The 14,424-nt window shown below is 37.8% G+C and overlaps 1 protein-coding gene across 1 annotated transcript; it reads right to left on the reverse strand.

Annotated features, from left to right (window-relative positions):
- Positions 1-6: 6 nt before the first annotated feature.
- On the reverse strand, positions 7-9,814 carry LOC121307127. Its single transcript, XM_041239255.1, has 5 exons — positions 9,801-9,814; positions 8,626-8,727; positions 3,262-3,290; positions 1,099-1,121; positions 7-812 (listed from the first exon to the last, which is right to left on the reverse strand). Exons 1-5 carry the CDS (start codon positions 9,812-9,814, stop codon positions 84-86), a joined length of 897 nt encoding a protein of 298 aa, XP_041095189.1. The 3' UTR covers positions 7-83.
- Positions 9,815-14,424: the final 4,610 nt, after the last annotated feature.

Raw genomic sequence — 14,424 nt, forward strand, 5'->3', positions numbered from 1 at the left:
TTGGTTTAATCATTCAGTGCAGAGCAAAAAAGTTAGGTAGGGTAGTTTAGGTTAAGGGTAATCTTGAAAACTGTGAAATAAAGTTAATTTGGTACGCTTTTTTGAAAATGCACGGGCAGTTTCTTTATACAAGCTAGAATGATAAACCTTGTTTTCATATCTGCTGTGTAACTACAGTTGGGCGGGTCTTCAGGTTCATTTGTCCATGAGCACGTTGTCAGATTAAACAAGTCATTGCTCTTATACAGATTGTCATGCCATTTGTCAGGATAGTGACTACCTCCTGCTCTACATACACTGATAACCACGTCCTCATCAGAAAATATAAAAGTGTTCCGTTGTTTGCATGACCCATGATCAGTAAGGTTTCTGTTCCTTATTTGAGCTGTGCAGAAATTATTGTCGCCTTTTGCGTTCTTGGGTGCAAGGTGCCTCTTTCGGAAATCAGCGAAGGTAGAAGTAAGGGCCATGATTCCACTTTCCTCTCCCACACAGCTGCACAGGAAGGCCGAAAAGGAACCGGTGACACTGTGGTAAGCACCACTCACGAAGGACTGAGGATCGCTCTGTCCCCTGTGATCCTGCCAAAGAGTGAGCAGGCAGCCCTCCATCACTGTGATGAAGCTGAAGGCTCCATTCCATCTAGATTCCACACGGATCTTGTCTCTGAAGGATGGAAGCTCCAGTTGCTTCTCATTCTCAGGGTGGAGAACAGCACAGGTCTTTGGTGTTCCAGAGCTGAGAGACTGACTTCTCATAAATTGGCTGTTGGACTCAACCAAGAACATCAAGAAGAGAAATGTTACCATCCTCTATATCAGCAGAACCTGAAGAAGAGTCATGACAAAAGAATTATTGGACATCTTTTCTTTCATTTCTCATTCAAAAACATCTGTCTGTCTGTCACGCTCCACACAGTGAACACAAGAACTGCTTTGATTTTGAACCAGTCTTATCCAAACGTTGATTATACATCCTATACACCTTTAACATGTCATTTTATACACATATTGTATTTTGTGATCACAATCCTCTGTATGTGCTTGCCATGGTCTTAACAATCAAAACATAAATGAGAATATTAATGCACCACCCTACCCTCCCCTTCCAGAAATACTTCACTACAGTTTTCGGGGGACGGACGACACTTGAGTACTATAAGTGTGCTACCTTTATAGTACATTTATTATCTAGAATATCTAGAACCGTAATAGCTTTAATTAGTACATTCATTGTCTATAATATCTATAAATGTATTGGCTTTAAATAGTATATTTATTGTCTACAATATCTAGAACTGAATTAGCTTGAATTAGTACATTCATTATCTAGAATATCTAGAACTGAATTAGCTTGAATTAGTACATTCATTATCTAGAATATCTAGAACTGAATTAGCTTGAATTAGTACATTCATTATCTAGAATATCTAGAACTGAATTAGTTGGGTAATGCTAAGAAACACACCTCAATGATCCCTTCTATGGGCAAATCTCAGGACAATTGCCCCCTCTACAATACATGTTTCACCGTGCAAAACCAGCGTGATTTGAGAACCAAAAGTCTGACACGAGTGACTTAAACTGTGTGCTGATGAAATGACAGCTTATTCATTTACACATTTATGTCCTTGTTTGGCTGCAATGCTGCCCTATTGCCCAGATAATTGGTTGAATGCACCAATTGAAAGACACTGAAACATAAGTACAGAATATCCCCATTCTGTAACAACACTGGTCAACACAAAATGTAATAACACAATGTCTACCAAGTAACAATGAACTAAAATAGATGATTTTACCAAAGCTTCATAAGGTACATTTAGAAAAACCAGACACTTCTCCTTTTGCCATTTTATATATTCACTGCGGGCTAGATTCTCAAAGCTATTTACTCCAGATCATTTGTGCAATCCACACAAGAAAGATAACATACCAGAAATAAGCATTTATTATTGTTATGGTTTGTAAGTCATAGCTGTTTTTTTAATTTGTTTTAGAAATTTATAGGCCCTATAGTTTTCTGACTAAAAAATAAATCGCCAAAACAACCCCCTTTATTTTTGAACACTGTAATAACGAGAATGATAAATGATACATACCAAACTTTAAATTAAGCTTTTCTTCCTGTTTTTCTCTTGAGAAACTATCACTCACTATCACTATCTGTTAGTATGTCTCTCAGTTGTTATTTTGTATTACTTTAAGCTTCTGTTTCTCCTCGTAATCATTTTATACTCTACAAAACCACAAAACAGACACGCCTCTACATTGTCTCTAGTGACCCACCTGTTTGGAATTGGTTTAGCTGTTTGCAGTAGACAGGCAGAAAATAGCTATTTTGATCACTACAACTGAATTCTTGTTGCTGATGTAACTAAATTAGCTGGTTGGAAGGAATTCATTTTCTAAAGTATTCACAGCTGTGGTTGATTGAAGTGTATTTAGATAGCTTGGAAAGTGGACCAGCTCTTGACCTGTAGGACAGTATAAATTGACAATCAGTGTCGTAGAACACCAGCCGTTCCAAGCAGCAGCCGTCGAAGGGCCACACGTCAACGGGCAGTCTGAGCGAGGATAGGTAGAGCAAGGACCTTTTCTAAATCCCTCCCAGTGCTTTTAGAGGCCTCAGGCCAGCTCTTGACATCAGCTGTATTTAAGTAACATTATTAGGATGGAGTTTTAATTTGGTGCTCTACTGCTGTAAGTGTAGTTAAATTGAATAGAGGTTGATTTGCAATTTTATTGGTTTCCTGTGGCAGTGTGCTCCGCCCCTGTGTGTGTTATATGTTGTGTGTGGTGTGTTAATGTTGGTGTACAGGTATTGGTACACGGGATATGAATGGGTCTGTGTAGCACGGGTGTTTCAAATATTTAGTTGTATTTAGGCACATGGATTGCCTAAATTTCACTTCACGTGCATTTAAAATATTTAATAGTATGTGAGCACGGGGTTGCACAAATTAATTAATGTACTGGGATTCAAGTGAATAATTAACTAGTAATTCAATACTGGCACAACAGTATATATAGATGCACATTTTACTCACTCTGGGTTGTGTGTTCAGGGTGAAGGAATGGGACAGAGTGAGGGGGTGATAATAATAATAATAATAAATAATAATAATAATAATAATAATAATAATAATAATAAAGCAATTGCTACGTCGTGCTGGAGGACCAGTATGGTTCTTGTTTGTTTAGTGTTCATCCCTGTTGGTTAGTTTCTGTTTGTTTTGTTTGTCTGTTTTGGCTAACGCACCGTTTTCTTTTACAAAGTGTTTTTGTTGTCTGTTTAAACTTTTTATTGGCATTAAACACACTTCCCTTGCAAAGTGAGGAGGCGAGAAGAGGCTGTTGGAGGAAATCCGAACCTAGCAGCGCTCTGGAAGATGCCAACTACTAGATAGGTTTGCACCCTCCCCCCACCTCTCCTGCTCCCACTACTACTGTACTTATCTGTCTCACCTCTCCTGCTATGACTGTCTCTCCTCCCACTCTCTCTGGAACTGTCACTCCTCTCCTAACAAAGCTGATTTCATCTCTGCCTTTGCCTCCAACCTCTCTCTCGATTTCCTTGCTCTCACTGAAACTTGGCTATCTCCTGATAACACTGTAATTCCTTCTGCCCTGTCCTCTCTCTATGTCTTTTCCCATACTCCATGTCTAACTTACTCTTTTCTGTCCCGTCAGAACCACGGAGTAACCCTGGACCCCTGCCTCTCCTACTCCCAGCACATCTCCACTCTAGCATGCACCTGCCATTTCTTCCTGAGCAACATACAAAGAATCCAACTCTTCCTCACCAACTATTTCATCCAGACCCTGGTACTCTCCCGCCTAGACCAGTGCAAGTCCTTCCTGGCCGGCCTCCCTGTGTCCACCACCCGTCCGCTCCAGCTCACCCAGAACTCCGCTGCTCTCCTGGTGTTCTCTCTGCTTCGCTTCTCCCATGCTACTCCACTGTTCCGCTCACTCCACTGGCTCCCGATCACCACTTGCATCCAGTTCAAGACTTGTACTCACCTACCGATGTCTTCACCAGACTGCACCCAGCTACCTTCAGACCCTCATCTCTCCTTACACCCCCACCCGACCTCTCTGCTCCGCCTACAGTAGAAGACTGACGGTACCTCCTCTACACTCCCCTGCCTCGAGAGCCTGCTCCTTCTCCACCCTCGCCCCGCAGTGGTGGAATGACCTTCCTATGGATGTCAGGACTGCCCAGTCCCTGACCACCTTCCAGCGCCTCCTCAAGACACACCTCTTCAGACAACACCTGTAAAACTCAACCCTTACCTTCTGGAGAATATAGCACTCTGCCTTTAATGCACTTTAACTTGCATTTATCTGCTTCCTATTTTACTGTATTTAATCCTGCACTGAACCCAATCTGTAGTATTTTGTATTTCACCTGCTCTCGTATCTAACTTTGATGTAACTATCGACACTGTTATCTGCTCTTGAACTGCCCTGATATCAAATCGTACTGTGTTGTATTAGGATTAAAGTCATTGTATTTTGTATCTTGCTCTTAATTGTACTTTAATTTTTGTAATTCTTGATAAGTATTTTTTATATATAACTATAAGTTGCCCTGGGTAAGGACGCCTGCTAAGAAATAAATAATATATATATTTTTTTCCTTCTGCAGAAAAAAATTAAAAGATGCATAAAATCAACACTGTTGCACGAAAAGTCAGGAAACTTGCTAGGGTTGTAGAGGCCTATGGGGAGTTGTGTCAGTGCGAAAGTCGAGGTCATAGGTCTAATGGTTTGGCAGCCATATTGGATTTTTCAAGAATTTTGGACAATTTTAAAAAATCTTCTTCTCTTAAACAGTTTACAGCAGAGATCTGAAACTTGGTGCACATACCCCACTCATGGCCTAGATTTACATTTTTTCAAGAGAAGTCAATCAATCACATCATTTGTTGGCCATATTGGATTTGTCAAAAATATTCCAACTGCTTCTTCTCTGAAAGCTTATGGCGATTCAATCAAAAAATTGCATACAGAGCCTTGGCAAGGTTGTCTATCAAGTTTGTTCAAAACAAGTCGCTATATAAAAAAACATGGCCGCCATAAGCCAATCAAATTTCAGCCATTGTCAAATTGCACATATTACCTTGCTAAATCTCAAATGCAAAACTGCATTTAGAACTCCACTGAGAGTTTAGACAGTGTCATAGTTACTATAGAATACACAAATTAACCCATATGTGCTCTATTAAAAAATTGCCTTGACCGTGACCTTTGCTCTCTCCCTAACATCAAATGCAAAACTAGCTTATAACTCCTTACAGAGTGCAGATAGTGTAATGGTTACTATGGAACACATATAAGAACCCATATATGTTCTATTCAAATATTTCTTAACACTAAAACCGCCATAACCACTTTTGGAACGGCTTTTACAAATTCAAATTTAACCTTAGCGGTCCATTTATTCAGGTCTATTCAGGTGCGTCAGGTCCAATTTATTTTCACACGCGCTGTTTATTTTACACGCACTGTTTTTTCATAGTAAAAGGTTTAAAAGGGGCTGAATCGCAAAAGCACACTCCATACTGCATCTCCAACCAAGCCCCACCCCTTGTTCGCTGTATTTTTCTCTTTTAGACGTGCATACTGATAAATCCTCTCCTGATCACTCGTTTTATCACCAAACTCCCCAATAATGCGATCCAAGTCATTATTTTATTACTATAACATCTCAAAAAGCTCTGCAGATGTCTGTGATATTCTTTGAGGGCTGGATGCCGGAAGCAGCTCTCTCCTTGGTTTGTGTCCGTGTTATCACTGTGGTGCAGGGGCTCTGTGTATTGCTCAGATACGCCCCTTTTCCTTCGGCTCCTATCGGTCTCACTCGGCCATTGAAAGGTTTTCTCAGCTTTTTCCAGAGAAGAAACGACTAGAGACCTGCGCTTGACGTCTTTTCGATGAAGTCGGACAGGATCCGACATCGGACTGGAAAGGGAAAATTGTAATGTCGGACCTGATCCAACATAGGACTGCAAGGGGTTAAGTATCTCTGTGTTTGTGAATTTTTCGTGCATGTCCATTCTTAAGTGTTACTACATATCTCAATTAAATACCCACACGGTGTTTCTGCTGCAGAATCGTAAAAATGAATAAGTTATAAGCACTTGCTTCTTCAACCACCAGACCCACAGTTTATGCAGCGTATTGAAATCAATACAATATAGCCGACAATTTAGTCTGGGCTTTGTAATAAAATCAAAGTTATTGTGAAAGAACGTATTATATACTCCTGTCAAGTGCTGAAAACTAATGAAAGCATTTTACACATTATTATTATTATTATTATTATTATTTATTTTATTAGCATTTGTCCCACAATATACACATGGAATCACAATACAGTGTGATATAGCTATGCTACTTTTTTCTTGTCTGCCTGCCCTCTGAATAGAGTTACCACCAACAGCTCAAGCCGTGCGAGCCCCCCTGCACTCCACTACACTCCTCAGGCAGAACGACTGTGCCACCCTGAGTGTGTACAGGTGTAACAAAAAAAAAGGTGCTTATTCTAAGCTCTCTGCAAAAATCAGCGGAAATCGGGACTCATGCTGAACGAAAGCTAGAGACTGTTGCATTTTCCAACACATCAAGTACAGTGTGGATATACTGGATCAAATGGCACGACTGTGTTCTGTCAAAGGTGGTACTCGCTGGTGGCCTGTGGCTGTTTTTTTGTCATTTTTGGACCTGGCAGCCACAAACGCTTTGGTTTTGTAAGGAGTGCACCGGCAATACAATCACTCGGAGTGACTTCATTTTGTAGTTAGCCCTGGAGCTATGGCAGAAACATTTGATAAAAGATACGAAAGCTGGCTGGCAAATGCCACTCAACCTTCAGCCAGCGCAGCGCCCACTGGCACATGGAATAAAAGACAATGCCAGTTTGCTAAATGCAATAAAAACAGAACTTTTGATTTCTGCGCCCATTGTGAAAAGGCAGTCTGTGGCAAATACACTGGTACAGTTGAAAAGCATGTTTTCTGCATAGATTGTACTGAAAAAGCTATACTAGAACTCTGAACAGACAGAGAGAGCCTTTGAACTCTGTTTCACTCAAAGCGCTTTCACGTTGCATAAGTTATGTTATATTTTTGTTTTATGCTATTTTCATAACTAGTTATCTACGTTTTATTACTTTATATTTGCATACAGCTTTCTACACTTGTTCACACAGAAGTTTATTGCTTAAAGTCTCTTTTATTACAGTTTTTCATGTTTATGTATATGTGGTCTTTTTGAGAACTAATCAGCATTAAATTATCAATGATTGAATTGTTCCTACAACACGTCACATGACTCAAGCCTGTTGCGCTTTGTTGTAGTTTCGCAACTGGAACGTCTGATCTGGACATGTTATACATCAGAAAGCTCTAGAACTACACTTTCCAGCAATCCTTGAACCCGGCAGGTATCTATTATGGTTTTGGAGATATGCTCTCGAGAATGTCAGGCCTGCGGGGAGCTCAGTATAATATTATACGAGTGAAAATTATGAAATTCTATAATAGATACATTTTACATTATTTATATTTATATGACAATGATTTTTCTTATAATCCCAGTGAAGAAGCAAAATTATCAATCTGTCCCTCAGGCAACGGCTTCCTCTCAAGTGGAAGACAGTGAAGCCATCGCGCGAGGACAGAAACGCTGGTCTAAGTTAAGACCCCCCAGAAAACTGTTTTGTGAAATGGACTTAAGACTCGGTCATAAAAGTTAGCAAAAGCAACTTCAGCCCTTTTTTCAGTCTTAGATTTAAGACAGCTTTGTGAGCATGACCCCTGAATATTGCAGGGTGAGCTTATCATTCCAATAAAAAGGGAATTGCTTTTCATTAAAAGTCTATTATTATTTCATATTCTTGACTCTATTCGGAATTTAAAAAATGAGTTTCTTGGAGAGCATTCTTGGGCCTTCTGGTAGGTGCAACCTGTCCAAGCCTGTCCAAATGTATGAACAACTTGAAGAGTAAACCAAGTAGGAGAAGTAACTTGGTGGACCACAAGACTGCAGTGAAGATCTTGTTTGTGACTTAACCTTGTGCAACAGTCTTCTTAAAAATAAAAAAAAGAGGCCATATAGAGTGAGATACCAAGCCATGGAGTTATAGCTGATTCAGTGTTATCCTTCAATAGCTGTCTGGATGCAGTACAAGGATGAATTTGCTATTAGGAACAGTAGTTATAGCTGATTCATTGGGATTCATCAATAGCTGTCTGGATGCGGTACGAGGATGAATTTGCTATTAGCAACAGTAGTTATAGCTGATTCATTGGGATCCATCAATAGCTGTCTGGATGCGGTACGAGGATGAATTTGCTATTAGGAACAGTAGTTATAGCTGATTCATTGGGATCCATCAATAGCTGTCTGGATGCGGTACGAGGATGAATTTGCTATTAGGAACCAGGTGAGCATTAATGGGCTAAATGGTCTCACCTCATTCAGAACTTTCAGAACCCGAATGATCTTATATTTTCTGCTTGTGTTATGAAGGCTTCCAGAAAATATGAGGAACTGAGGCAGATTTGAGGAAGCACTGACTCTTTGACACTCAGTTGGAGCCGGCAAAGTATTGAGCTGATTCATCTCCATCAAAACAGTTGAGCAAAGCACCCTGAGATACAGTCCATGCAAAATGAACTGGTCCTGCTCTCCTCTTCTTGATTTGTTTAATTTGTCTCTTCAATCAGGCAAATCACATGTCTTATAGCAGAACAGTTTCACCCAGGGGCACAAACAATACTGTATTAAACCACATTAAAAGATTTTAATCTTAACAGTGGAAACTGGTCTAAACTGAGAGTCTCTTTCTGGTTGTTTATTGAAGAAGAAAAAAAAATGCAATGGTTGAAAATGTTGCAATAGTTCAGAAACTTTGATATATTCCTATTTATTCTGTATCTTTACAGTAAAGCACAAATTGAGGTTTATTATCCACATCCCTGGTGAGGAATGTAACAGAGGTCTGTCTGTCCAGAAATCATACTTTACAGTATTTTAGTTTAGAGCCTGCATACCAGTATATTTAGGGACATGCTTGCTCAACTATGATTATTCTACTGTGATGAACCTTGCCTTATTGCATAAGAACTAACATTGTTTAGCAGAATAAGGGAGGATGTGTTGTGTCACATTTACAATGTTATCTACACTAATGATAACGTGCAAGTCTGCACACACTGTTCCTACAGATTTCACTATCAATGATAAAGAGATATTAAATAAGCTATAGTAGCTAAAAAAAACATCTGGTCAGATGGATGTTTAATTTGATGTTTAAGGGTGATCAAGGAAACAAGGGCAGAAATATGTAGATCACTCACTACTGAACAATTGCATAGGAATAGATGGGGCTGGAAGATTGTAAATACTGTGCCAAGGTGTACAAAGTTAATTAGAGATCTATTAAATTCATAACATGAAGGGAAGTTTGACTATTTGTACAGCAGCAATATTATCGGGTGAACCAGCATGGATTCAGAAGACAGATGTTGTACCTATCTCACCATCCTGACTATTTGGAGAATATTTCAGTTAATGTATATGATGGCAGTGCTAATTTGCTTGGTTTTCAAAAAGCCTTTGACAAACTCCCACTTGAAAGACTGATACAAATTAAGGTCAACATGAATTCAGAGGAAGACATGTAATTTGATACAAAACTGGAAGCAGAGATACATTCTAAGAGGTGTAAAATCGGATTTGGGGACGTACTTAGTGGGGTGCCACAAGGGTCTGTACGGGGGTCCTTACTGTTTCTCATTCATATAGATGACCAAGATCCACACTGCAATAGGTCATAGTGGTGGACTCATTATTAAAAGTTGAGGTGAGACAATCAAAAAAAGGCAAATAGAATATTAGGCTATATTACAAAAGGAGTGTAGTCCAAGTCTGTAGAGGTTGATGGTAAGATTATGCAATGCCCTAGTCAGACCCCACCTAGAATACTGTGTGCAGTTTTGGTCACTTCACTTCAATAAAAAAAATACTTTATTGCACTAGAGAATGCAACTGGGCAGATCCCAGGAAAGGTTCAATGAATCAAATCTCTTTGGTCTAGAAAAAAGGGACTTATTTGAAGTCTATAAAATCCTAAATGAGATCTAAAATGTTATCCTAAGACACTAGTAGAGCAGGAGAGCATACATGGCAGCTGAGCAAAACCGAGTTAAGAACAACTTTACTTAAGCAGTAAGCATGTTCTTATGCAGAGTTGGAAATGCACAAAGTAGCACACCAGGTGACATGGTAGGATACAAACACTGGGAACATTAGAAAAAGTCTAGATTCTGCCTGTTAAAGTACATCCTACTAGGAGTTAATGGTGTAATAACACTGGATGAGACTTGGTGGGCCCAAACAACCTCTTGCAGTTCCCAAACTTTGTTCTAATAGTGTCTATTTAGGCATCAAATGACTTTGGTCCGTCGTAATGTCACCACAATAACTTGAGACAATTTTCACAAAATAACCTGAAATGTTGTGGAAACTTAAATCGAGCCACAGCCCAGAATGCTCCTGAGAAGCACCTGGATCAGAAGTTTCTAAGTGAACCAGATCTAAGACCACCAATGGTTTTCCCAGGCTTTCACGGTTTTAACATGCTTTCACTGAGCATTACTATACTATACCGTAGGAATACCATGATATACCATAATCAATGTCTACACACACCTAAGAACATGTTATTGTCCATTTGGAGATGTTTCATTGCTGACTATTTGTATTAAAAATAAGAAGCTGAACCAGTGATGATGTATTTTAGTGTGCAGTAGTGCAAACCAGCAGCATGTGAAAACTACTATTTATTTGGATTTATATGGAGAAAAATAAAACAGTGCCTACATGTCTCAAGCTGCAGAATCTCAGGGTGTCTCAATCCATATCTTACCAGTCTTTATTACTTTTCTTGACAAGTTTAATTCAAATAGGTTTTCTTATTTTTTACACCTAGGTGTAGGTACAACACTGTTCAGTAAATCTGTAAGATACATGAATATATGATGGTTTATTAAATAATGGCACACAGTAGACAAAATGTAATTTTTGGACCTTGTCCAAAGACGTTTCAACATAAGCACAGTATACTGTGAATGGGCCCTGGCCCTGGCTAAGCTGGAATAGGCGGAAGGGACCTACTCAGAGGCGGAGAGCTACAGTGAAGCACTTATTTAACAAACAATTTAAAACAGTTAAACACAGAGCGCAAACACAAGCACAAAACACACCCAACACAACACAGCTCTCACTCTAATTCAAATACCCCTCTTAGATCCAGAGTGATCAATTAATGTGCACAATAAACAATCACCATTCCCACGAGAATAAACCAAACAATAAACACTCAATTAAACAATCACCATTCCCACGAGAATAAACCAAACAATAAACACTCAATTAAACAATCACCATTCCCACGAGAATAAACCAAAACAATAAACACTCAATTAAACAATCACCATTCCCACGAGAATAAACCAAAACAATAAACACTCAATTAAACAATCACCATTCCCACGAGAATAAACCAAAACAATAAACACTCAATTAAACAATCACCATTCCCACGAGAATAAACCAAAACAATAAACACTCAATTAAACAATCACCATTCCCACGAGAATAAACCAAAAACAATAAACACTCAATTAAACAATCACCATTCCCACGAGAATAAACCAAACAATAAACACTCAATTAAACAATCACCATTCCCACGAGAATAAACCAAAACAATAAACACTCAATTAAACAATCACCATTCCCACGAGAATAAACCAAAACAATAAACACTCAATTAAACAATCACCATTCCCACGAGAATAAACCAAAACAATAAACACTCAATTAAACAATCACCATTCCCACGAGAATAAACCAAAACAATAAACACTCAATTAAACAATCACCATTCCCACGAGAATAAACCAAAACAATAAACACTCAATTAAACAATCACCATTCCCACGAGAATAAACCAAAAACAATAAACACCATCAATTAAACAAATCACCATTCCCACGAGAATAAACCAAAACAATAAACACTCAATTAAACAATCACCATTCCCACGAGAATAAACCAAAACAATAAACACTCAATTAAACAATCACCATTCCCACGAGAATAAACCAAAACAATAAACACTCAATTAAACAAATTAAACACCATTCCCACGAGAATAAACCAAAAAATAAACAATAAACACTCAATTAAACAAATTAAACACCATTCCCACGAGAATAAACCAAAACAATAAACACTCAATTAAACAATCACCATTCCCACGAGAATAAACCAAAACAATAAACACTCAATTAAACAATCACCATTCCCACGAGAATAAACCAAAAAACAATAAACGACTCAAATTAAACAATCACCATTCCCACGAGAATAAACCAAAACAATAAACACTCAATTAAACAATCACCATTCCCACGAGAATAAACCAAAACAATAAACACTCAATTAAACAATCACCATTCCCACGAGAATAAACCAAAACAATAAACACTCAATTAAACAATCACCATTCCCACGAGAATAAACCAAAAACAATAAACACTCAATTAAACAATCACCATTCCCACGAGAATAAACCAAAACAATAAACACTCAATTAAACAATCACCATTCCCACGAGAATAAACCAAAACAATAAACACTCAATTAAACAATCACCATTCCCACGAGAATAAACCAAAACAATAAACACTCAATTAAACAATCACCATTCCCACGAGAATAAACCAAAACAATAAACACTCAATTAAACAATCACCATTCCCACGAGAATAAACCAAAACAATAAACACTCAATTAAACAATCACCATTCCCACGAGAATAAACCAAAACAATAAACACTCAATTAAACAATCACCATTCCCACGAGAATAAACCAAAACAATAAACACTCAATTAAACAATCACCATTCCCACGAGAATAAACCAAAACAATAAACACTCAATTAAACAATCACCATTCCCACGAGAATAAACCAAAACAATAAACACTCAATTAAACAATCACCATTCCCACGAGAATAAACCAAAACAATAAACACTCAATTAAACAATCACCATTCCCACGAGAATAAACCAAAACAATAAACACTCAATTAAACAATAAACGAGAATAAACAAAACAATAAACACTCAATTAAACAATCACCATTCCCACGAGAATAAACCAAACAATAAACACTCAATTAAACAATCACCATTCCCACGAGAATAAACCAAAACAATAAACACTCAATTAAACAATCACCATTCCCACGAGAATAAACCAAAACAATAAACACTCAATTAAACAATCACCATTCCCACGAGAATAAACCAAAACAATAAACACTCAATTAAACAATCACCATTCCCACGAGAATAAACCAAAACAATAAACACTCAATTAAACAATCACCATTCCCACGAGAATAAACCAAAACAATAAACACTCAATTAAACAATCACCATTCCCACGAGAATAAACCAAAACAATAAACACTCAATTAAACAATCACCATTCCCACGAGAATAAACCAAAACAATAAACACTCAATTAAACAATCACCATTCCCACGAGAATAAACCAAAACAATAAACACTCAATTAAACAATCACCATTCCCACGAGAATAAACCAAAACAATAAACACTCAATTAAACAATCACCATTCCCACGAGAATAAACCAAAACAATAAACACTCAATTAAACAATCACCATTCCCACGAGAATAAACCAAAACAATAAACACTCAATTAAACAATCACCATTCCCACGAGAATAAACCAAAACAATAAACACTCAATTAAACAATCACCATTCCCACGAGAATAAACCAAAACAATAAACACTCAATTAAACAATCACCATTCCCACGAGAATAAACCAAAACAATAAACACTCAATTAAACAATCACCATTCCCACGAGAATAAACCAAAACAATAAACACTCAATTAAACAATCACCATTCCCACGAGAATAAACCAAAACAATAAACACTCAATTAAACAATCACCATTCCCACGAGAATAAACCAAAACAATAAACACTCAATTAAACAATCACCATTCCCACGAGAATAAACCAAAACAATAAACACTCAATTAAACAATCACCATTCCCACGAGAATAAACCAAAACAATAAACACTCAATTAAACAATCACCATTCCCACGAGAATAAACCAAAACAATAAACACTCAATTAAACAATCACCATTCCCACGAGAATAAACCAAAACAATAAACACTCAATTAAACAATCACCATTCCCACGAGAATAAACCAAAACAATAAACACTCAATTAAACAATCACCATTCCCACGAGAATAAACCAAAACAATAAACACTCAATTAAACAATCAC

Source organism: Polyodon spathula, chromosome 53 (genome assembly GCF_017654505.1).
Source record: "Polyodon spathula isolate WHYD16114869_AA chromosome 53, ASM1765450v1, whole genome shotgun sequence".
NCBI classification, from domain to species: Eukaryota; Metazoa; Chordata; class Actinopteri; order Acipenseriformes; family Polyodontidae; genus Polyodon; species Polyodon spathula.